The following is a 24,809-nucleotide window of genomic DNA, read 5'->3' as shown; positions in this document are numbered from 1 at the left end:
GTACATTCAGTGACGGTGCCCCTTTTGGTTTAGTGGAGGTGATCCCACTTCCTGGGATGGAGAGCATGGAAAGAGACATGGTTTTGCTGGGGGTAAGGACTTTCAGAGGTGTGAATGTGAGGTACCTGTGTGACAATTAAGGGGCATGTCAGTCTGGAGCTCAGAGAAGTCTAGGCTGGTGGCACAGAATAAGGAGACCAAAGCACAGAGATGTTGCTCGAACTCCTGGGAGTGGATGAGACAGTCCAGGGAGAGAGTAGGATTGCCGGAGAAGGCACTCAGGGCAGAGCTTCGAGGCATGCCAGCGTGTAAGGGACAGGCGAGGAGCCTGAGAAGGAGCAGTCACACTGTTAGACACGCTTAAGCCAAGGGAAGCATGTGTCAAGGAGGGAGAAATCACTAGGCTTCAGATGCCCTGTAAGGTCAGGTCAAGTCAGGCCAGAAAAGTTTTGAATTTAGCAACACGAAGGCCATTAGTGACCCAGACAAAAGCAGCTATTTTCTGCTGGTGAGGTACATTTGGCTGCATTGTTCCCTGACATTCTGGATTAAAAGCAGTGTCCTTCTGGGTCAGGAAGAGCCCGTCACCACTGTCTGGTCTTAGCAGTGGGTAAAAGTGAATTCAAGTGACCCAAGTCTGGAAGACCCTGGTCGCCCTCCTCAGTCCTCAAGGGGTAGCCTGGTACGTCTGCGCAGCCCTTTCAGGTCCCGAGGAGAGTCACTGTGCCGCCAGCTGAGGACTGACAGCTGAGGAAGGAACCTAGAAACGTAGACAGCTGTAGTTGGATCGTAAAGACTCTCAGTTAAGTCGACCTGGAGTTGATGACTTAGCAGTTGCTGTGACCCAGGCTGCAAGTGGCAAAGGGCAGCTGCCGTGGGAACCGAAAGAGCAGGGACAGGGATGTGGCTGGGAACAAGGCTGGGAAAAGTCACCAACAGGATTTCTGAATCCCTGGGCATGAATGGCTTCTGTTGAGTCTCCCTAGAGATAGGGAGCAATTTTGAGCTGTGACCCACTGAGCTGAAAAATTGGGTTATATCATCTTGTCTTGGAGTGTAGGGGGGTAGGGTAATAAAAGGAGCAAAGACTCTGAATCTGACCTGGTTTTGAATGCAGGGGTGATTGCTTACTAGGCAGGTAACCTTGGACAAGTGACTCGGAACCTCTCTGAGCCTCGAGTGATTCATCTGTGAAATTCAGTTTATGTGCCTGTGTCAAAATTAGATGAATGTATGTGGAGTCCCTGGCATGAAGAAGACGCTACATAAACGGCCACCACTGCTGTCCTTATTATCATTTTTATGGTCATCACGGTCAGCATTGTGTTCGTATAGCCGTTACTGATTACAGAGCATTTTCACATGTTCTCACTGAAGTGACAAGAGCTCTTCAGAAGAAGAGCAAGTGGCTTCGAGTCGTGAGCTCCCCACCCTTGAGGATGTGTCAGGGCCACCTGGCCGGGACACTGTTGGAAAGTGGCTGAACTGGCTGGGAGGCTGGCTTAGACAAGGTGGTTTTTAAACCGCTGCTTTCGGTTCTATTTGTGTTTTAATTGGATGAAGCAGCTCTGATGTCCTCTCAGGTTCATTCCAAGGAGCATTTGTATTCGTTTAAGTTTGTGGGCACTGAGCAAAGGCAAGCCAGACATGGCCGGCCTTGGGGACTCTGCCTCCCTCTGCCTCCCCGGCGCTTCAGAACTTTCAGGACTTACCTTAGACCCGGTCGGTGAAAACTTTTTCATGTAGAAAAAGTTTTTGTAAAGAATCCTTTTATATGGAAGATACTATTTTTTTAAACCATCAAATTGGTCCTAAATGTCTTGGCAGCAGATACTACAGAACATTTGGATTTATATTTTCTCTTTCATAGAATAAAACCTTCAGCGCCACTACCTCAAGAGTTCTGCAAGTTCACGTTATGTAAATACATGTAATAAAATATTTACTTAGGGTTTCCACAAAAAAAGGTCCAAAGGAGAGAATAAGAGAGCTTCTCTTTGCTGGTCTTAGAGGCTCTGCTGGGAATTCTGAGTGAAATTTAAGCCTCTGAAATATGTTTTGATTGGCCTCCTTCATGTTTTATCTCCTGTAATGAACTCTTTGTCAGTTTGTCAATTTTGACTAAGGACAGAAAGTTCATGTGTAGTAACAACACACAGACCAAATTTAAAATTATGGTTTATATCATGATGTAATAATCCTCTCTTTTCCTTTAGTCAATATTTACCTGTTAGGCTAATACATTATAATTCTGACTTCAAAAGAAGACACTTTATTTTACCTTCCCCAAGTGTTGGTTTTAGGTACTTGTAATACCAAAATTGGAAGTTGAGCCGTCTGAGACTCTTGGCCACATGCTCTTAGGGTTGAGTTCCTCGATCAGCGCAGGGCAGGTGTCCCTGCTCCCGGTGACCCAGCAGCACAGCTGCGTGGCTCTCAGAGTGAGGCAGCTGAACTCTGAGCCACACTGGTTTTTCTCTGCTTTCCCAACGGCCCTCTCCTCTGTGGGAAGTAGGTCTATCATATTATCCCACAGCCGCCGAGATCTCTTAGATGGACTTCAGTTTTCCCCAGTGTATTAGCGTTACAGGACTAGGCAGAAAAACCCACTGAATGCCCTGTAGGAGAGTGGTCCCTGCGTGTGAGCCAGATGAGGAACGGGGAATCTTAAATTCTGCTCTGTCCCTGAACCCCTTATTTTAACCACCCCATACTTTAACAATTTTCCATTTTAAAACAAACCGAGGGAAGAAGGGTCCCCCAGAGAAGAAGGATAGGAGGATAATAAATCACTACAAAATTTGCAGATAAAATGTGTGATACTTTTGGGCTGATTGTCTCGGCAACCAGGAGCAAGTAGTGATGTGCTCGGAAGCTCTTCTGAGTCAACTTGGGTATCAGTCGGGACTCCTCCTGTGAGTCATTACCGAAATGGAACTGATTGATCCATGAACTGCCAAGTCCATAGGTAGCCTAGTTTCAAGTTCAGCTGGATCCTGGAGTTCAAATGAGGCCATCATGGTTCTCCCTGTATTTCCTAGGCCTATTATTTTCTATATCGGCATGATTGTGTGGCAAAGATGTTTCCTTGGCAGCTCCAGACTTATGACAGTCCTTCCTGTCTGGGGTCCCGGCAGAGAGATCCTCTTTCCTGAAGTTACCATGATCAAGGATGGGAATTACATCAAGCATATATTTAAAGATTTTATGTATTTATTTTAGAGAGAGAGGGAGAGTGCATGCACGCGAGTGGGGGAAGGAGCAGAGGATGGGGGAGGAAGAGGGAGAGGGAGGGAGAGAGAATCTGAAGCAGACTCCACACTCAGCACAGAGCCCAACGCAGGGCTACATCTCATGACGAGATCATGACCAAAGCTGAAACCAAGAGTCGGATGCTCAATCGACTGACCCCAACCCAGGCACCCCAAGCACATATTTAAACTTAAGCAAATTCACCTTTGTGTTGCTACCGTTGGTGTGCCTCTGTCTGCCTGCGGTGCGCTTGTCATACTATACCCCAACTTTACATGAGTGCTCTTTTTTATATTCCGTCCACTCTGTCCATTACATACACGTATGTGAGTGTGTGTGTGCGTTTGTGTATAATCACATAGGCTGTATTTGAGAGCTGGTTTATGGGATGTTCAAGAGTAAATCTTAAATTTATAACCTAACCATCCTCTCAACCCCACTTGAAGCGTAATTCCACCAGCCATCTGCCCATCTGTCTGGCAGAACTGGTAGGCAGGGCCGCTCCACCAGAAAAGGACAGGACAGTTCTGTAAGGGGAAAAAACTAGGTCTTTTGCCAGAAAGGAAAGACAACAGGCAAACAAACCAATTATTAATTCATTCACTCAACAGGTATTTACTGAGGGTCTACTATTTGTCAGGCATTCTTCTAGGTACTGGGCCTAGACCAGTGAACGTTACATAAAAGGTTCTGCCTCCTGGAGCTTACCTTGTTGGGAGAGAGGCAGACAGTAAATATGTAAGCCAATAAAGATACGCTATGATATCTGGCAGAGGTGAATGCTCTGAAGAAAAGACCATGGTAATCATCTTCATTTATGGATCAGGTGCTTTGACAGTTCAGGTAAAAGAAATAGAGGGCAGAGAATCTCTTCTTGTTCCCCGATTCTCTTTGAATTGGTCCTTATAAGGTAAGGAGGATTTTGATAGGCTAGGTCCTGTTGAGATGATTCCAAACATAAGAAAAAACCATGAGCCAAGCAAACATGTCAGTGGGGTGAGGTGAGGTATGTTCTGGGAGTAGAAAGAAGTTTCCCATGACAGCTGCATGCAGACATGTGGAGAGGGGAGCTGGAAGTCTGTCGAGGCAGCTTACAGGCTAAGGAGTGGCATCACAAGGTCCATGGCTGAGAAGGTCCCAGGCCTCAGTGTGCAAGGCTAGGTAAGAAGGGGCAGAATCAAGGTAGGAAGGCCAGGTGTAGGGCTCGACTTAGAGGCTGTGCTCAGAATGGACAGGAAGAGCAGAGGCTTCAGAGGCAGAGTCCACAGGATTTGGGGCCTCCCTCATTTTTAGTGCCCTGAAGGAGCACTAGCAGGCAAATGAACCTGCTTTGGCAAGTCTGCTGATGTTTACAAGCACAAGAGGCCTTTAGAAACGGGAAACATCTTGCGAAGATGGTTAATGTTTCTTGAGGATAAAAGTCTTGCCATCTGCTAGGATACAGTGAGGAAAGTAACCATGCAAATCCCCGGGGGCAGGTGGAATACCCAGCAAGACTGGGAACGGTGACCCGCACCTCAAGTCCCGTGGCCTCCGAGAGTGCCATGCCGTCTCAGCAGCAATTCCCGGGAGAGATGGCCTTGCCTTCCACACCACACTGATCAGCCTCCTTCTGCATTTACAGGCAACTTTGAAGTGGGGGTTCACATTGCAGACGTCAGTTACTTTGTTCCCGAGGGATCCCCCCTGGATAAAGTGGCTGCTGAGAGAGCAACAAGCGTCTACTTGGTTCAGAAGGTAAGTATCAGTCTCTAGTTTCTTGGATTGAAGGACATACTATTTGGTCTGCTTCCTTTGTTTCTCTTTTCTTACCAAAAATGAAAAAAAAAAAGTCATGAGAAAGAGCAATCTTGTCTGAACATCTTTTCTCACATCCAATGAGATCTTTAAAAAAAAAAAAAAAAGAAAAGGTTTTCTTTGAAAAAGTGTTTGCCCTCGGTGGTTGCATGTTTTCCTTATATATTCAGTAGGAACCATACCGTGGCAAGACACAGGGACCCATCTCGGGTTTCACACTGGCCCTGCCACCTGACTCACTCAGACAGATGCTCATGTTCAGAAAGAAATGAGGGAAAGTAACTGCTTTCAAGCTCTTGTCCCAAAGCAGGGCTCAGCAAACTCAGCCCACAGCAGCCACCAGCCACAGTTTTTATAAAGTGTTCTTGCAACACAGCCACGTGCTGTAATGTGGCATTGTAATGTCTATGGTGTCGTCACACTGCGACAGGAGATAACCTGGAATCTCAAAGATGGAAAAGGATTTCACCGTAGAAGATCTACAGATGACAAATACGCATGTGAGAAGATGCCCCACATCATACGTTAGCAGGGAAATGTAAATTAAAATAGCGGTGTGATCCCACCGAAGAAAACAGGAACTGTTTGGTTCCCATCAACAAGTAAGTCGTGTGGATTCACACGGTAGGACTAGAGAGCCCAAGTGGTAGGGGGACTGCCAGCAATTCCCGATACTGGGTACTGACTACATAAGCTTTCAGTTAGTGGAAAGGCACAAGCTTTTCCTTTATGACTTGTGCACTTGTGTGTGTGTATTATACTTAAATAAAAAGTTTTCATTTTGAAGCTTTTTGAGCAATGATTTTCACTCTGCTCTGGCTCCTTTTAGTGTAGATACCTGGCCTGCGCAGACAAAGGAACCACTCAAAAGCCAGGCCCCTCACTCACAGCTTGGCTCTCCTGAGAACACAGCTCTGATATTTGTACATTGTTAACACTTAATATAACCTCAAGTTAAAGATATCCCGTCCATACCTCCTGCCCAAAAGTGGAGTTGGCCAACTCTGGCCTTTGCCTGACCCACGGCCTCTGAGGGAAGGGAGATCAGACTCCAAAATCCCTCATATCTACAAAACTCTAATGGTATGATGGAAAGAGAAACAGAAGTGGCAATCTCTTAGACTTTCAAGAAAGTGAGTCTATGTGAATTGTTCTCCCCATGTAGAAAAGTTTAACTCTGTTCTTCAGATTCAAATATTTAAGAGTTCTAGACACAATTAGAGCTTCTTCTAAGGAGGTGGTTTTCTCTTATCTAGCTGTTGCATTCTGCTTTTATAACCAGGAATTATGTTTCAAAATCAGAAAATGGAAAAATAAAATTGGGTTCAATAACGAAGCACATTCCCTTTCCTCTTTACTTTGTTTTCGTGATTGTCGCAGTTCTAGAATTTCTCTTCAGGACTTCAGAGTTGGGGCTCTGCTCCTGAGCTCTGAAAGTGCGGAGCTGAATGGAGGAAGGGCCCGTGTGCCCCCGAGTGGCTGCGGGCTCCTGCTGCCCGGCTCGGCCCCCAGCTTGGCTGGAGTGAGTGGCGCCAGCCCACAACCTTGGACAGCAGCAGCTGTGCATTCTGGTTCCTTTGAACCACTGCTCTGACCTTTCTTCCTACTCATTTTTGTTTCTTAAAGGACTGTGTCCAGGAACTTTTCTGCTGTTTTCACTTTACTTTGCCTATAAAGGTCTTCTTAAAAGCTGGATGAGCTGCTTACGTCTTCCTCCAGATTCTCTGCTTTCTCATTTGGCAGAATCATTTCTCCCAGCTTCATCAGATGGGGGAAGGAGTGTGTGCGTTGGGGGTGGGGGGCTGGGTGGTTCCCCCCTGTAGGGAATGTGGCACCAATTTCTTTTCATTCAGTGCTACTGGCTTATAAGTAGCTGATATCAAAAATACAGTCTAAGCTTGATTTGGGGTATTAGCCCATAGATCAGGACTATACAATAAAACAAATGTTGAGTCCAGATTCTGTTTTACTGTCTTTAAAATGAATTCTTTTTGTTGGGATTTTACTTATAGTAATAAGTATTTGGTTATTCTCATTAAAAAATAGAGTATACTCAGGAGGAAAGATAAAATGAAATATTGTCCATTTAAGCCCCATGAAAAAATTAGGCATCTGTTCATTTAACTGACTGAGGCACCCAGGTGCACCTAGGCATCTGTTCGTTAAGGGGACAAGTGTCTACCTGAGTTTAAGCCTGTCCTTCTCAGAAGGATGGGACATCTACCCAGTAAATGTCTCCCTTATTCCCTGGAGAGGGAAATACAATGAAATTGTAAAATGTAAGGTAATTTTTAAAAATAAGTGAATTAAGTTTTAAAAGTAAAAGAAACCCTAAACAGTTGAAACCTAAAGCTAAATTGTCTGCCTGTTGGCCCCAGCACCCGTGTTATTTTAGGTGTGAAACAGCTCAAATGAAAGTTCGCCCATAAATCTCTACGATATTTTATTGGTACTGCTTTATAATAGAGATCAAAGATTGGGATTGGAAGCCAGTCTTAACGTAGAGTCCAAAGAGTTTTAAGATGTTCCTTTCTGACCCCAGCAGGTTGTCAAAGAGTGTTGATGTTTTGTTAATGTCCAACTGTGTAGCAAAGAGTTGATCAAATTTGGAATTCATGGAAGTGTTGATATGAAAAAGAAAACTCTTTAAACAGAGATGTTGGCTGGCGAATGAATTATCTATTTCCTTTTAAGTTGTTTCAGTGTGCGAGTGGGGAGCTAGCTGTACCTTACTGTTAAAACCTCGAAGTCCTCGGAGAAAAGGAGAAAAACTCCCTAAGTTCTCAGGCTCTGACAGCCAATGGGCTCTGAGGGTGTGAGGGAGTTTGCAAGCCAGTGAAGGCCAGAGGAGACCCCTGCTGCCCCTCCCGGCTGGGTCACTGACATCTGGCTCCCCTGAGCTTTGGAAGCCCCCCACCCCCCTGTCGCTGCTAGTTCCTCCTCATCCTCTTTGCATGGATGATTGATTCTTCCCCTCTGTGGCCCTTTCCGTTGGTCACAGGGCTGTCCTGGCTAACCCGTTGCTGAACTTGGCCAGCCTGCCCGCTGTGGCTTTAGCAGATGTTTCTGCTCTCTGAGGCTAATATAAGATTTTATAGTCTTGTTGGTACCCCCACCCAGCTGCCTTGGGCAGTGGCGTATTTACCTAAATGATCGGTTTCTCTCAACTCTCCCAAGCCCTGGTCCAAAATGCTTAGAAAGTCAGTGTCCTGTCACCATGTCCCTTTTTTCCATGACCAGCTTTTAAGCCATGCCCTGACCCAACGTTGATGCTGGCCTGAAACATGCTTAAGGAGGTGAAGCTCCCTTTAAGCCCCTTTCCTTTCTTTTCCTGCTGCTTGAAGGGCTGTCCGTCTCCATCCGGTTCCCGGAGCAGCCGTGTGCCAGGTGGCAGGTGTGTGAAGATGAGAGACATGCTGATCTTGCCCTGGGGAGGTCAGAGGAGGTGGGCACATAACCAACACATTACACAGGGCCACCTGCAGTGACAGACGTACTCCCAAGGTGAGGGAGTGTTCAGGAGGAGAGAGAAGTTGTATCTGCCCAGGTTGGTGGTAGGAGAGAAGCTTCCACAAGAGCCAAGATGGCTTCACAAAGCAACTGATTTTTGAGCAGTGTTTCAAATTTGGAGTCGAAAATTTCTAGGTAGACACGTGAGTGAAGAGGGCATTCCAGGCAGTGGCTCAAACGAGCCTGGAACATTCAAGGGATGGTATGTAGTTTTGAATTGCTGGGGTATAAATTGCAGGAGGAGCCAAAAGATGAAGTTACAAAGAGAGGCCTAGAGTGGCAAGCTAAGGAGCGTGGACTTCATCTTGAGGACAAGTAGGGAAGGGACATGGTCTCCTTTGTCTCAAGTAGAGAATCACCTTAGCAACCATGTGGTTGAAGAATCGTGAGGCCAGAGGGAGGAAAATTGTTATCAGCCTCAGCCCCAGTCCCTTGAGGCTTTGAATAACCACCCCAAAATACACAGGGATTTTTGCTCACAGAATATTAGGAGAGTTATCAACATACTGGTGTCCAGTTGGACCCCAGGAGAACTAGAGCCATCATTGTCTTCAGCCTGGTGCTAAAATGGACATCCTAAGCAAGGAGCCCCCAACATCATCCCGTCCCTATCTAGCAATCCACATCACACAACAAAGAGTCCAACTAGGCAAATAGGGCAAGTTGGCTTCCCCCTGCTGTCTTTGCTTTCTCCTCGGAGATAGGTCTGAAGGCCCTCTGCCATCTTCTCATTGAGAGCTCTTGGCCATGTTGACCCTTGGTCGCTGATCATGGAGGGTACAGACTTTACTGGAGACCTCTCCACCCCATTGAAAGTATTTGGACCCTCCCTCATTAGCAGGACAAGTAAAATCACATTGCTAAATTCAGTTCATCAGCTTTGGGAAAGATAAAGGCCATGTGTCCTACTGTAAATGGGATTGCATATTATCATTGGGTGGAATTGAGTAAGAAGATTCAGAAGTCTGGAGAATAATAAGGGAATCTGACCCAGAAAAATTTCTACTCCAGAACTCTGCTCCTGGTTTAGGAGACTCTTAGAATATAACCCAAGGGAGACAAGTATGTCCGTACTTGAAGATGGAGAGGAGAGAAAACTCATTTGAGAGAGATTTAGTTGTAAAACCTACAGAACCTGGGAACTGATTGGGTATAGCAGAGGCAGGAGAGTGGGGAAATCACAGGATAACGCCCAGTTGTGTTCTGTGGGAGGGTGTGTGTGTGTGTGTGTGTGTGTGTGTGTGTGGTTTTGTTGTTGTTTGCTTGCTTGCTTAACTGGTAACAGGGTGCTGCTCTTAACAGAGATAAGAAATATGTCATAGCAACAGGTGCAGGGAAGAAAATGCTGAACTTTGTGTTCTTCATGCAAAGTTGGAAGTATGCGTGGGACGTCCAAATCAAGGTGTCCAGCGTGCAGCATAATAAAGGGATCTGGAGTTACAGGCGAGGCAGGGCTGGAAATACAGTATGGACGGGACTCGTGGATCAGAGGGAGTGCAACCCCAGGAGTGAGGGAGGCCCTAGGGAGCACGTGCAGGGAGAAGAAAGGGGAGTAGAGGGCAGAGGGTAAGAGCACTGTTTAAGGAGGCAGCCAAGGAAAGGGTCCAGTAAGGACCAAAGCAGCAGGAGTCTGAGAGTGTCCACTAGCTCTGTGTTTCAAAATATACGTGTACCCGTAGCATGTAATGTTTTACCTGACATATGGTCATTTTTGAGCACACGGAAAGAAGACAGAGGTTCTGTACCAGCATGTTAGCATTGTTTCTTCTAAGGCGTGGGGCCTCACAAGTTTTACATTCTCATGTTTTGGTTTGTTATCACCTAAAATTTCTACCACAAACATGTAATTTTTATAATTTAAAAAGGTCGTATTGAGGGGCACCCAGCTGGCTCAGTTGGTAGAGCATGTGACTCTTGATCTCGGGGTTGTAAGTTTGAGCCCCATGGTGGGTGTAGAGATTACTTTAACAAAAAACAAAATCTTTTAAAAAATAAAATAAAAATAAATAAATAAAAAATAAAATGTCCTATTGAGTTGGGAAGTGAAAGGAAAGTGTGAATGAAAATAGGAAACATGAACTATTTTGAGAACCTTAGTGACGTGAAGGGGGACCTCCAGAGTGGGAGAGGGGAGTGTTTTTTCTGGTTCCCAAGAATGGGAGACTGACCCTGTATTTATAGTCTCTGGGAAAGACAGCGCAGAAGAACACGTAGCTCGAGAAGAGCTTTGGCAGGGAGGGGTGGGTCAGAGCTCAGACAGGAGGCCAGGCTTGGCACAGGGAGGACACTTGAGCTCTCAGGGGACTGAGGTGCACATGCCTAACTGAAGAGGGGTGTTGGGAGAAAGGGGCTGGAGGAAGGGGCTGGAAGGATGCTTGGGAGGGGTTGAGTCCGATGGTCCCTGTTTTCTCTGTGAAGATGAGTTGAGGTTTTCTGCTGAGAGCCAGGGGGAAGGCAGCTGGGTAGGAGGTGTGAGGAGAGTTAAGAGAGTCTTGGAACGGAGTCGAAGGGCCTGGAGGAAAGAACCAGCCCCAGACGAGGGAAAGGACTGCCAGCCTCCACTGAGGTAGGAGCTGAGCCTGGCTTAGCGACCTGGTCCGGTGACGGGCTATCACTGCTCAGCTGTGAATTACAAATGCAGGAAAGGCGCATCGTGAGCCTGACCGTGGGGCTATAGAGTTGGGACAGCGAAAGTGGGGGAGTTCGAGAAGGGACTGTATACCTCGGAGTGAGCTGATGAAGGCAACCATCCGGGGTCAGGGGATGCGTAAGTGGTAGCATGGCGCTAATGACAGCCAGCAGTTTCTCAACGCCGGAGAGACCTCTCTTCTCTTTTCCACTTGTTCGTCATGTTCGGCACTCATCACCCCTGCCTGCAAGTCTCCCCGGGTGCTGTGGCAAATGTCACATAGCTGCCGAGCATGCGTACACCACGTGCTGTTGTCCAGGTGACAGCTCCCCTGAAGTTACAGGGCTTGTAACTGAGGGAGCAGCTTATGGGGAGTGGCTGCCTGTCTCTCCAGCCGTCCTCCCGTGGGGATCCCTGCTGGGGTGTGGACTTCACATACGTGCCATGGGCCGTGGAGCACCTTCCCAGGGAGCCCGGCAGAAAGCAGGCCTGACTGATGGGAGGCCGTGACATGCCACACCATGGATGTGATTGTAACATCTTCATTCCTTCACCTTTGAAAGAGAAATAACCGTCTATAAAACTATATGGACATAAAGACTGTTTTCTCTGAATACCATCTGAATTCTGTCCCAAGATCTGGTGAAAGTTTATTCAAAGGAATACCCTTTAAAAATTAAAGGTAATTATACTACCTGAAAATGTTTTAATGTTTAGCTTTGTCGTGAACACTTAGGTTCTTGGGCATCTGGATATTACAATGTTATCCTCTATGTAAGATACAAGGTACTAAGCAGTATTTATAACCTGGGCAGCCACTGAGTGTGCCAGTGATTTTTAGGAGAGAATAGTCAAAACAGTTTACCTTATACTTCAAATACTAGCTGCCTGCAAAGTGCTTATGTAAAGATGTTTAAATAGAAGCACACCGTGTATTTCATAAAATGTTTTATGTGATGCAATACGTAGTAAACACAGAAAGAGTAAGTGATTCATTTCCCGGGCAAAAGTCAGTCATTTGCAGACAGAGTACCTGCTGCGTGTCAGGTGCTAGACGGAGAGACAGGACAAGGGCTTGTCCTCATTCCTGAGGATTCTATGGTGTAGTGGAGGGAGAGGCACCTAAAGAAGCGATGCGGGTGTGTTAAGAGCTATAGAAATGTCAGGAAAGAGCTGGGAGGGTGGAATGAGTGACTGATGGTTAGGACTGCCTCAGATCCTTTTTGAAAGAACAAAGGTGGGTGGGGAAAGTGTACAGAACACAGTACATCCTCCCCTGGGGGAATCTGGGTAAGCCTTTGAGGGACGTTAATGAGCCGAATCTTCAAGGATGTGCAAAAGTTGACCAGATGCAAAACGTCCAGAAAGATGTCCCAGAGAGAGAAAAAACCGTCTTGGCAAGAGCTAGAGCAGTGAGCAGGCGTGGCCGGTGAAGGGTGTGCTGTGAGCAGCCCTGCTGAAAGGGAAGGCCAAGCCAGGTGACCTGAGGACCTGGGAGACCATGGGAACTGACGGGACCGTGGGAGTCAGCGATCTGACTTGTATTGAGCACCTTCAGTATTGTTTTGCCAGTAAGAAAACTGAGGCTCAGAATTGCACTAGCTTTCCCAAATTGTACAAGAAGTGATGGGCCCAGGATTAGATCTCAAGTCCGTCCGGCTTCAGATGCTTTGCTCTTTTTCTTGCATCGTGGTGCTGATGAGTATGGACTTCACTCTATTGGTTGCTGGTCTTTAGACCTTGTTTTTTAGTGGTAAAGGCCTTTTGGCAAATAAAATCTTAACCCCAAACTCTAATATATAAGAACAGATCAGGTTGTATTTCATTAGCTTCAATTTCTTTCATATTTAAATGTGTAACTTACGACATCAACTCTTGAAAGCAGTGGTTTTCTTTTTAATAAGCTCTTTCATTTTGGAACCATTTTAGACTTAACAGAAAAATTGCAAAGACAGTACAGAGAAGTTCCACATACCCTACACCCAGTTCCCTCAGTGTTAACATCTTATAGTACCCTAGGACATTTGTTCTAAGAAGCTGATATTAGAACATTACTATTAACTAGAATCCATGCCTTATTTGGATTTCACCAGCTTTTCCATTAATGTCTTTTTTCAGGGTTCAGTCCAGGATACCACATTGCATTTAGTTGCAATGACTTTCTTTTGCCAAACACTAAAACACGAAACCAGGAATTGCATTACATTCTCATATACACAGCTTTGTGATTCACAATAAGATAGTTCCTTGAACACTTCGAAGAAACTCTAGCTATGTGTAAAGAGGTATTAAGTCCTGTACTACAAGCATGCAGGTGGGTAGCCTACTACCAAAACACAATAGGTATAATTATCAGCTAATGTAGCCCAGAGAAGGATCCAAAAATGCACACCCCACAAATTTGATTTAATCTGTCTTTGCTTGGGCTGTCATACAATGCTAGAGACTGGGCAGCTTAAACATTTCTTTTTTCACAGTTCAGAGGATAGAGGTCCTACACGAAGGTCCCGGCCAGTTCAGTTCCTAGTGAGGACTTTGTTCCTTGTTGGTAGATGGCCGTGTCCTCACATGGCCTTTTTTTTTTCTCTGTCTGTGCAGGGCAGGGAGAGGAGAGTTACCTCTCTCTATCGGATCAGCGCCCCACCCTTATGAGCTCATTTAACATTCATTACCTCCTAAAGACCCTACCTCCAATGCAGTGACATTGAAAGTTAGGGCTCCCCCAAAGGAATTTGGGCGGGAGGGGAGACAATTCAATACACAGCACAATCCAAAAGCTGAAATGATGGAAAATTTTTGCAGTTCAGTCACGAGACAGTATGGTATGGAGACATTCTCCATTTTGCACCATACATTTATGCCGGTGACGATGTATTATTCGGTAAAACACTTGATACTTGCAAGACAGTGTTAAATATATAGATCATATTTTAACGCTCGTTATTAAATAAGTTGAAGAAAATATGTCATCTGAACAGATGGTACCAAAAAATTTCAAAAGTGATTGTGTTATAAAAGTTGTTAGCAAAAGTTTTCAGACGGTCATTCGATTTTACATAAGTGTTAAAAAGAAGTACTACATCCTTCAGAATAATGCCAAGTAATGCCATATAATTATTAATTATTTGTTACTGGTGTGGGCTATGAGTTCTAGAATTTACTTTTCCATACGAAATGTTATTCACTGTATTGAAACAGGGTACAGGTACCTCACACAGAGTAAGAAACTACTGGGATTTATTTTGCTTTTGCTGATAAATAAACAACCGAAGAACTTTACCTCGACTAGTACAGAGTTCTCTCTCTTGCCTACTACCTCTCTGTTACTTACGGCCGGTTTACAGCGTTAGCTGTGTTACCTGTGCTCAATACTGCGAAGCAAGGAGTCCACAGCCAGTGTGTTGAATAAAGGGCTATTACTGTGGCTGCTTTTAGTTTGGAAGCAGGGTGAATGATAATGCTGTTCATCAAGAAAAGTGCGGAAGAAGGAATAGGTTTAAAGGGAGGAGTGATCTGAGGTGTCTTCAGGACATCCAGGCAGAGATATAGTTGAAGTCATCATTTGAAAGTAAGTTGGAGGAGAATTTTTTTATGTAATGGAAGAAGGCATACAACTGGATCAGTTTATTATGGACTAGAACGATCAATAAAGGGAAGAAAAAAATTAGGTTTAAAAAACTACAATATGAGTGACTAGTTGACCACAGTGTTCCTCTGGGAGCCCTGTGGTATTTTATTGGAGTACCCTGTTAATGTTCTAACAAGCAGTTTGGTCAGTTGTGATATTTTCAATCACAAAGTGTTGATGCTGCAGTTTTATTGTAAACCCCATCATGAGTTTACACTTAGCCCTTGGGTTCTTTTATCTATCCCAACTTTATTGGCAAGTCATTGGCAAATATAATTGTATATATTGCAGGTGTACAATGTGATGATTTGAGACACATGTACATCGTGACATGATTGCAACATGAAGATAGTGGACACATCCATCACCGCACGCAGTTAGCTCTTTTGTGTGTGTGTGGTGAGAATGCTTAAGATTTCCTGTCAGCAAATTTCGGCATACAACACCCTATTATTAACTGTGGTCACCATGCTGTACCTTAGATCCTTACGACTTATTCATCTGATAGCTGAAACTATGTGCCATTCGACCTACATCTCCCCATTTTTCCTCCCCCCGGCCACTGCCGTGTAAGTGATACCGTACAGTATTTGAGTTCCTCTGTTTGGCTTATTTCACTTAGTAGGATACCCTCCCACGTTCATCTATGTTGTCACAAATGGCAGGATGTCCTCCTCCTTTATGGATAATAATATTCCATAGCTTATGTGTATATACACATTTTCTTTACCCATTCATCTGTTGACAGACGTGTAGGTTGTTTCCACGTTTTGCTATTACAAGTAATGCAGTGAACATGAGAGTGCAGGTATCTCTTCAGAGTACTGATTCCATTTCTCTGGGATATATAACCGGAAGTGGGATTGCTGGATCAAATGGTGTTCTATTTTTAATTTTTTGAGGGACCACTATACAATTTTCCATTATGGCTACATCAGTTTACAGTCCCCCCAACATTGTACAAGTGTTCTCTTTTCTCCACATCCTTATTATTTCTTGTCTTTTTGGTAATAGACATTCTAAGAGATGTGAGCTGATTTAGAAACTAAGAAAGCAATTCCACTTATAATAGCACCTGAAACAATAAAATACTTAGGAATACATTTAACCAAGGGGTAAAAGACCTGTACACTGCAAACTATATGACATTGATGACAGAAATTGACAAAGGCACAAATAAGTGTAAAGATAGGCGCCCAGTGTTCTTGGATTGCAAGTTCTTGGAATGCCCGTACTACCCAAAGTTATCTACAGATTCAGTGTAATCTCTATCAAAATTCCAATAGCGTTTTTCACAAAAATAGAAAAATCTATCTTAAAATTCATATGGAACCACAAAAGTTAGCCCTGACCAGCTAAAGCTATCTTGAGACAGAAGATAAAACTGGAGGCATCACACTTCTGATTTCAAACAGATTACAAAGCTATAATAATCAAAGCAGTATGGTACTAACATAAAAACAGACTAACAGAACAGAATAGACAGTTCAAAATAACCCCATGTGTGTATGGCCAACTAATCTTTGACTGTCTCTGGGGAAAGGATGGTCTCTTCAGTAAATGGTGTTGGGAAGACTGACAGCCACATGCAAAGAATGAAACCAGACCCCTGTCTTCCACCACACACACGAATGAGCTTGAATTAAAGACTTAAGTATAAGACATTGGGTTCTTAAGTATATAGTTTGACTGGAATAGTTATACCCAAAAGTGCAAGTCATTCTTGACTCTAGAGATTTGGTCTTAGTATAGAGTAAAAAGTCGTTGTTTTTCATTGCTGTAATGTATTTTTTCCCTGTTACCAATTCTTCACACCTTTCCAGTTCACATTCCCATTTCTCTAGAGGCTTGTGGAAAAAGTACCGGATAGCCTGGTCCTTCTGCAGTCTTTGGTGGGGAGAAAGCTGCCTCCATCTTCAGCTTGCTCCGGAGGCTTAAGCTGTTCCCCAAAACTCTGCCCTCTGGGCTGCTCCGAAGCTCGCAGTAAGCTCCTGCAGATTGTAGGAAGGTGCTCACGGGCCTGTTCTCTCTGTGCAGGTCGTCCCCATGCTTCCCAGGCTGCTGTGCGAGGAGCTGTGCAGCCTTCATCCCATGACCGACAAGCTGACCTTCTCTGTGATCTGGACGCTAACCCCGGAGGGCAAGGTAACAACTTACACGCATGACCATTTCATTCAGCGAGTCCCTGTTAATCACCCACTGTGTGCCTGGGACCGAGCTGGAGTCCCGGGGTGGGAAGATGAGGGCGCTGTAGGAGCAGCTGCCGTAGAGAAGAACAGAGACAAGCCCCCTGCCTTTGAAGAGCTGTCAGTCCATTTAGAAGGCCAGACTGACCCTAAGCAATTAGAAGCAAGTTATTTGTTTCTTATCTTTGATCAGGTGAAGGAAGAAATTAGTAAGCAAAGTCAAGTGGGGAGGCTGAGTGCAGGAGATAAGATGGACATGAAGGCGAATGTCCCATTTCAGTGGCAAGGGGAACATCTGGGCTACAGCCTGTTTGAAGGAGGACATCCGGGGAAAGGGTTGTGAGTTTGGGTAGGTGGGGGGATCAAACTGGGAGCGGCTTCAAATGCCAGTCACAGATGAATTCCGGGGGTTAGCATTCCTCTGAAGTGTCCTGAGGAAAGTGACTTTTATAAAGATTAGTGCCCCAGCATTGTGCGGGTGACCTGGTAGTCTGAAGATGAATTAAATTGGCACAAGGTAATGCCATAATCAAGGCCCACGATGATGAAACCGTGGATCGAGAACAGAAAGGAGAAGAATGTCAGCAGGCGTTCCCTAAGGATAGGGCCGACAGAAGACAGATAGATGGAAGATAACTCCAGGAAAAACTAGTCTCCTCCCCACAAACAGAAACAACCCTAAACATCCAAAAAGAAGGCAACAGACGAAGTAAGATGCGGCGTTCAGGCAATGTGACGCAGTTACTAAAGCTGTGACAGAGACCATGTGAGAACATAGGAAATGTTTATGCTGTGATATTAAATGGAAGTTAAAAGAAGATACTGAATTATAAAGAGGTTCCAAATAAAGATGGAGGATCAAATACCCACATTTACTTTCATTCCCTCCCAAAACCTCACTAAAACAACAGTGAAGAGATTTTTTTTAAGACATAAACCCACAAGGACAAAGAGAATGGGAGAGCAGACAACAGCAACAAAATTTTGGAAGCTGGAAGCAGATGGATGAGTGGTAACTGACTTAGCAGTCCTGAGAAAGCTGAATCCTGAGCCAGCGATGGAGAAAGCCAAGAAACAGCCCGATTTTACATAGCAGAACCCTAAAGAAATTCAGAAATCAGTGACACCAGGTAACTCCACAAAGTGGGGGAGAGGTGGGTGAAGAGGAAAACGACCATATTGGTTGAAAATTTGTTGAGAAAGATCGCCCCTCCCGTATGTTGGCAGAAGACCAGAAATTTATTCTCTGGACTGCATAAAGTGAAGGATGTATAAACTAGAGGACACCAAACACACTTGTTGGTCATGGTCCCTTGGAAGAGGTTGAGTGAGTGCTGGCATTCTGAATGTTGAAAATCCCAGCTTGCTTTTCCACCCAAACCCAGAATTTTGGTCGCCAAGGCTTATACCCTCAGGTCAGGAGATGAGAAACTCTTTTTTTGAGGAATCTGAATGTGAAGAGGGTTTAAAGATCAGAACCTTGGGGGCTTCCTCACCAATAGCCCAGCTGTGTCTCCCTGCAGGAAAGCCTAGAGGCAGGAAGTTCCACGAACACAAGCAGAGCTTTTTAGGATTTCACTAAAAATGAGCATTTTAGTATTTCACTTCCATGTATGAAGAGACAGCCGAGGGTCACCTAGCTGGCTCCGTTGGTGGAACATGAGACTCTTGATCTTGGGGTCGTGAGTTCAAGCCCCACATTGGGTGTAGAGATTACTTTAAAAAAGAGAGAGACAGCCAAGACTGAAGTCTCTGCCAAGAAATAGAAAAACCAAAGCAAACAAACAGAAAAAAGCAACTAGGGCCAAGCAGACTATACAGGGAAAAGAAACTATCATTTATATCCCATGAGAATTTTTTTAGAAGAATTTTATCATAAGATCTAGATACTTTACAAAAAGAAATGGTGGGGTGTGGAGAAAGGAAGAACTCATGAAAATTTAAAACATGATAGAAGAAATGAAGTCTCAAGGGGCGCCTGGGTGGCACAGCAGTTAAGCATCTGCCTTCGGCTCAGGGCGTGATCCCAGCGGTCTGGGATCGAGCCCCACATCAGGCTCTTCTGCTATAAGCCTGCTTCTTCCTCTCCCACTCCCCCTGCTTGTGTTCCTTCTCTCGCTGGCTGTCTCTATCTCTGTCGAATAAATAAATAAAATCTTTAAAAAAAAAAAAAAAAAGAAAAGAAATGAAGTCTCAAGACTCTGGTTGGAAGATAGAGTTAAGGAATTGTCCCAGAAAGAGAACAGATAAGAAAATTAGAGGACTAGTCCAGGATATCCACTATCTGTCCAGTGAACATTCCAGAAATAGAGGATAGTCGAAATAGAGGGGGAAGAAATGATCAACAAAATAATTCAAGGAAATGTCCCTTTACCGGAGGATGTGACTTTCCGAGTGAAAGAACCGAATGCCCCAGCACTGTGCTGGATACACATCGTCTCCAGGCCATAGCGAAGGAAAGATCCTCTTGGCTTCTTAGAAGGAAAAAAAAAAAAAGTCACATACAGTATATCAGGACTCAGAATAACTTCAGACTAATTTTCTTTTATAACCCTAGAAGCTAGATGGCAATGAAACAAAGCTTCCTGGTTTCCAAAAGACTGATTTCTTTGCTAAAATTCTGTACCTACTAAGCGCTCAATAAAATGTGTGAGTAGGAAAGGACATTTTCATACATGCAAGGCCTCAAAAAAAAAAATATATATATATATACCTCTCATATACCCTTTCTCAGGAAGCTACCAGAATATGTGTTTCACCAAAGTGAAAGAGTAAATCAGGAAGGAGGAAGACCTAGGATTCAGGGAGCAAATAAACCAACCCAGGAAAGCAGTGAAAGAATCACCTAGATCACAGATTGGGAAACTTTTTCTGTAAAGAATAGTACTTTTTCTTTTCTTCCTTCTTCTTTTTCCTTCTTCTTCTTCCTTCGCCTTCTCCTCCTTTTTTTTTTTTTTTTTTTTTTTTTTTTTTTTTTGCTGTTAGGCCATTTGGTCTCTGTCACAACTACTCCACTCCCCTGTTGTGGTGCAAAAGCAGACAATACGTAAATGAAAGACATGGCTGTGGTCCAGTAAAACTTTACTTAAAAATAGGTGGCTATAACTGGGTGATGGGCATTAAGGAGGGCACTGGATGGGGTGAGCATTGGGTGTTCTATGCAACTGATGAATCACTAAATTCTACAAACTTATAGTACACTATATGTTCATTAAATTGAATTTAAATTAAAAAAAGAAATCGGTGGCAGGCTGGATTTGAGCCATGGGCCATAATTGGCTGACACCTGTAGATGATGGTGAAGAAAGCCCCTAGGGCACTGGTCCTACGGAGTATAAAAGACAGTCGATCCAGATTGCAGCAGGCCAGAAGGCTCTAGGAGAGGTGCCTTTAAGAAAAGGAAATGGTTAAAACATCTATGTTTCTGAATTTCTTGAGAAATGATTTAGCCCAGCGGTTATAGAACTTTCTAGTCCCAGGACTTATTACACTAAAAAAAAACTTTGATGACCTCAGAGTGCTTTTCATGGGAATTACCCCTGTTCGCCCTGTTAGAAATTAAACTAATAAAACCTTCAAGCCTTTACTTATTTAAATTAAAGTAATAATAATAAGCCCAATTCATTAGGTTAACATAAATAACATTTTATGAAAAATAATTACGTTTTCTAAAATTTAGGAGACAAGCTCTTTGATATTTTCAAAGTCTTTTTTCATATCTGTACTAAAGAAGACATTAAACCAGGTTCTCATGTATGCTTCTCTATTCAATCGGTTAGGATAAATTATTTTGGTTGAATTACGTATGTGAAGAAAATCCAGCTTCAGATAGATACGTTGTTGAGAAAGAAAGGTGCATTTTAATTGCTTTTTCAGATAATTGTGGCTATTTGTCCTTGTACTACACCAGAATTCGGCAGTCTCTTAAAAATTAGTTCCAATCTAGAACCTGAGACTGTATCTGCTACAGACTGTACCCCCCAAATTCATATGTTAAAGCTCTCACGCCCCCAGTGTGTATTTGGAGGTAGAGCCTATAGGGAGATAATTAAGGTTAATGAGTTCATAAGGGTGGGGCCTTGATCTGATAGAATTATTGTCTTTATAAGAAGAGACCAGAGAGCTTGCTCTCTCTCCCTGCCTGTGAGGACACAGTGAGAAGGTGATCATCTGTAAGCCAGGAAGAGAGCCTCTCTCACCAGGAACCAAATTGGCCTCCCCAGCCTCTAGAACTGTGAGAAATCAATGTCTGTTGTTTAAGGCCCCCTGATTGGGGTATGTTTTTATGGCAGCCCTAGTAGACTAGTACAGTATCAACTGAACTTTTTTTTACTGGGTTACATTAAAAATCTGTCTTATACTTTAAATGGATTCTTTTACCCATGCAGTGATTTTTTTTTATCATGCACTTAGAAAGTTTAGATCATTTAGAAAATATTGGCTCATTATGCAGATCTTCTAAATGTGAACATATTTCATTTATGATATCAAAAAATCACATTGGTTAATATCACTGCTGATCTCAGACAAGTCTTTAAGTACTAGGAAACATGTATCATGTAGGTACAAGGTTTCCAAAATTCTAATTTTTGTGAAGGCTCAGATTTTATCGTGGGCAGTAAATAATGTTGGTTGTTTTCTTCGAAGTGCCAGAGAACCATAGTTTTAATGTTATTTGTTCCTTCAAGTAAAAATGGTGTTCTGTAAAAAAAAGCAATCAGTTTAGCTTATAGCTCAAAATTGTATAAATGCTTTTCCTCAAGACGACCATCATACTTCAGCAAGCAGCATAAGTGAAGACGACAAGGACTCAAGGGTTGAGACATAATAAAACCAAAAATTTTTACTGCATCATCAAGAACATTCTGAAGCCAGCTAGCTTTTTTGTTCCTGTGAGCGAGGTGGTGAAGAGTCAGCCCCTGATACGATTTTGCTGTTGCCTGATTCATGCCAAGGCGGTGGAACTTCCCCCCACCAGTGCTTTTGTTCTGCCAGGGTAAATGTCAACACATGGAAAAGGACAAAGAATGCCTTAGTATTATTATGAAAATAGGATTGACCTCGTAGGTCCCTGAAAGGGTCTCAGGGACCCCCAGGAGGCCATGGACCATACTTTAAGAACCACTGTTTTAGACAATTGGTGGAAAGTTTGGGGTGGATCAATGTACAAAGTATATAGAAAAACCAAGCAAATGAAGACAAGATAGTTATTAATTCTAGTGAAAATAAAAAAGTTGTGTAGGAAAGAACGGTCACACTTAGTGTATACATAACCGTAATAGCTAATTCTGATAATGCTGATGTAACCATTGGGAAGATGAGGGCCTGGAACGGTTATGTGTGTTTGGTTGGGGGAAGGGAGTGCATGTGGAAAGAAAGAGAAATTCTCTTCTTCTGTAGTGAAAAGTTTTGAATAACACCTAAAATTGAAAAACCAAGAAGTAGTCATCAAGCAGGCTATATAGAAAGATGGAAGTCAACAGCAACATAACCTACTGGAAGAGGTGAAAGAGGTTACCCTTGGGGAGGAAAGAGACAGAGGCCTGATGGTTTTTGTAACAAGCCTTTAACACTATTTGTCTCCTTGGACTATGGATACTTTAACTTTTCAATTTTTACTTTGAAAAATTTCAGATATGCATGGAAGTAAAGAAAATAGCACAATAAACCTACCATCCCTATGTCCCAGATTCACTACTGACAACCTTTTTTTTCCTCTGTCTTTCTAAAGTATTTTAAAATAAACCAGAGACATCATGTCATTTCACTCATATTTTGATATGTGACTTAAAAATTTGGACATTTTCTTACATAACAGCAATGCTGTTAGCACACCTAACAGTTAATACTAATGCCTTGGTGTCATCCACAGCCTGGTCCATAATTACATTTCCCCCATTGTCTCCAACTGATTTTTCGGAACTGGAAGCACACGTTACATTTGGTTTTTACAACTCCTAAATATCTGATTATTAGTTCCTTTTTAAGAGTCAAGAAGCAAATATTATCTGAGGTACAAAGAAGGAATTGTGAAGACAGTATGCCAGCAGTCGTATTTTGGTGGGGGTGGGAGCACGCATGGGGGGAAAAAATGAATAGAAAAAGACCAGAAGGAAATAAAATAGAATGCCAATAGTGGTTGTATTTGGGTAGTAAGAGTATGAGTAATTTTTTCTACTTTTTTGTATTTTCTAATGTTTTTTAAAAACATGTATTAGTTTTATATTTTTATAAATGCTTATTTTTGCAAAAGTTGAAATAGAAAATAAAAGCCCATAGAAGAAAACTGACTTGAGTCAACAGAAAAGAACTTTGAATCTGAATTATGCCTGCCAGGATCAAACCCAAGAAATAAAAAGCTGCCTGATCTAATGAGCTACTAAAATATGAGGGTCATAAAAGAAGCACTCGAAAGAGGCAAACTCTGAAAACTCCATTGGTCTTTAAGGTTTCTGTTGGAGGCAGTGTCTAGTGAGCAAGCCTTCTGGCATGTGAGGGGCTGGAGAGCAGGTGTGAAGCAGGCACGGGGTCCAGGAGGGCACCAAACCAAGCCTCCGCCAAACCAAGCCAAAGAGGAAGTGTGAGGATTTGGACTAGGGATGGTCGTGGAGCAAGACCCACTGGCCACACCGTGCACAGATCTCTAAGAGAGCACATGGTGGGTGGGCCCAGTTGGTTGGTTGTCCCGAGATATAGTTCCACATGAATATCTCTTACAGTCAGGATGCAAGAAAGGAGGTGTCAGATGCCAGACTCATGTCCGGAGGGGAGGGGGGAAACCTTGTTCAAGACCCTGGCAAGGAAAGCCTGAATTAAGCGGGGATGGGGGGTGAAGGTGGGGGTGGAGCAGGGAGCAGGCAGGAGAGTCAGGGAGCCAGAGGAGGCCATTGAGGAGGGAGGTGGCCCCACATCAAGAACCCGAGTAAATGAGGAAGATGGCGGCCAGAGCCTGAGGCTGGATTTGTATGTGGTGGTGGCTGCTCGAGGGTAATGGCTTGGACTTAGAAGGAGCCAGAGTAGGGCCACCAGCAGCATGCCGCTGCTGCTAGAGCGTGGCCGCCAGCCTCACCTGGAGTTGAAGTGGAGAAAGTTTTGCATTTTCCCTTAGTCTGCTAGAATGTCTTACTTTCTGGAGCAGGCATGACCAGCCATCGAATGGCCATTCCAACTTTCTTCAAGCACCCACTAGATTTTTTTAAGAGTCACTAGAAAATCCTGGTCATCTATGCTTTCATTAAGCCAATGCCCAGATTTTGAGGTCAATAAACTCTGAAGGGTCTATTTTTGGCACATTTCTCACATACTGGTGGTGAGAGCATTGTTCTCTGATTTCAACATTTATATTGTTGTGAGGGAAAACAAACCCAGCAACATCTTGTGCTTTATAAGATCCAACTCTGCTACCACAAAACCCACTTGGAATGTGTGAGACCAGTGACCTCCTGATCTCCCGAACACTTCCAGCACTTCTGTCTCACTCAGCACTAAGGCCCTGCAAACAGACAGCATGTCCTATGTGCCCCACTCATCAGAATACATCTTCATTTGAAGTCACCTTTGTAAAAACACCAATGTTATGCTTTAAAGAGGTCATAAGCAATAACTACTTGATTACTGAGTCCTTAGACCTTAGAACCATGAAACCTCAGGGTCAAAGGTCAGAATAATAAAGGAAGCATCTCACAATGACAGTAGCGATCCACAGCTTGCATCTCCCACAGCGTTGCTGCCATGTGCCATCTGGCTCGGCTGGACGTGTGCTCCAGAAGTTGCTTGTTTCAACTTCAGTCAAGGGCAACCTCATTTC

General features: G+C 43.8%; 1 protein-coding gene across 3 annotated transcripts in view; it reads left to right on the top strand.

Annotated features, from left to right (window-relative positions):
• The window catches only part of DIS3L2 (DIS3 like 3'-5' exoribonuclease 2), a 339,465-nt gene that overhangs the window by 232,232 nt on the left and 82,424 nt on the right, over positions 1 to 24,809 (top strand). For all 3 annotated transcript variants that reach the window (XR_005837101.1, XM_008690555.2, XM_040639041.1), the window contains exons 11-12: positions 4,877 to 4,989; positions 16,854 to 16,961. Coding sequence is in view for 2 of the 3 variants with exons in the window: in XM_008690555.2 (XP_008688777.2) it covers positions 4,877 to 4,989; positions 16,854 to 16,961 (221 nt within the window). In the remaining variant the exon portion in view is untranslated. The remainder of the gene's footprint in view (positions 1 to 4,876; positions 4,990 to 16,853; positions 16,962 to 24,809) is intronic.

The sequence above is a fragment of the Ursus maritimus genome, unplaced genomic scaffold, assembly GCF_017311325.1.
Source record: "Ursus maritimus isolate PB19 unplaced genomic scaffold, ASM1731132v1 scaffold_1, whole genome shotgun sequence".
Taxonomy (NCBI): Eukaryota; Metazoa; Chordata; class Mammalia; order Carnivora; family Ursidae; genus Ursus; species Ursus maritimus.
This window is presented reverse-complemented; position numbering and strand designations above follow the sequence as displayed.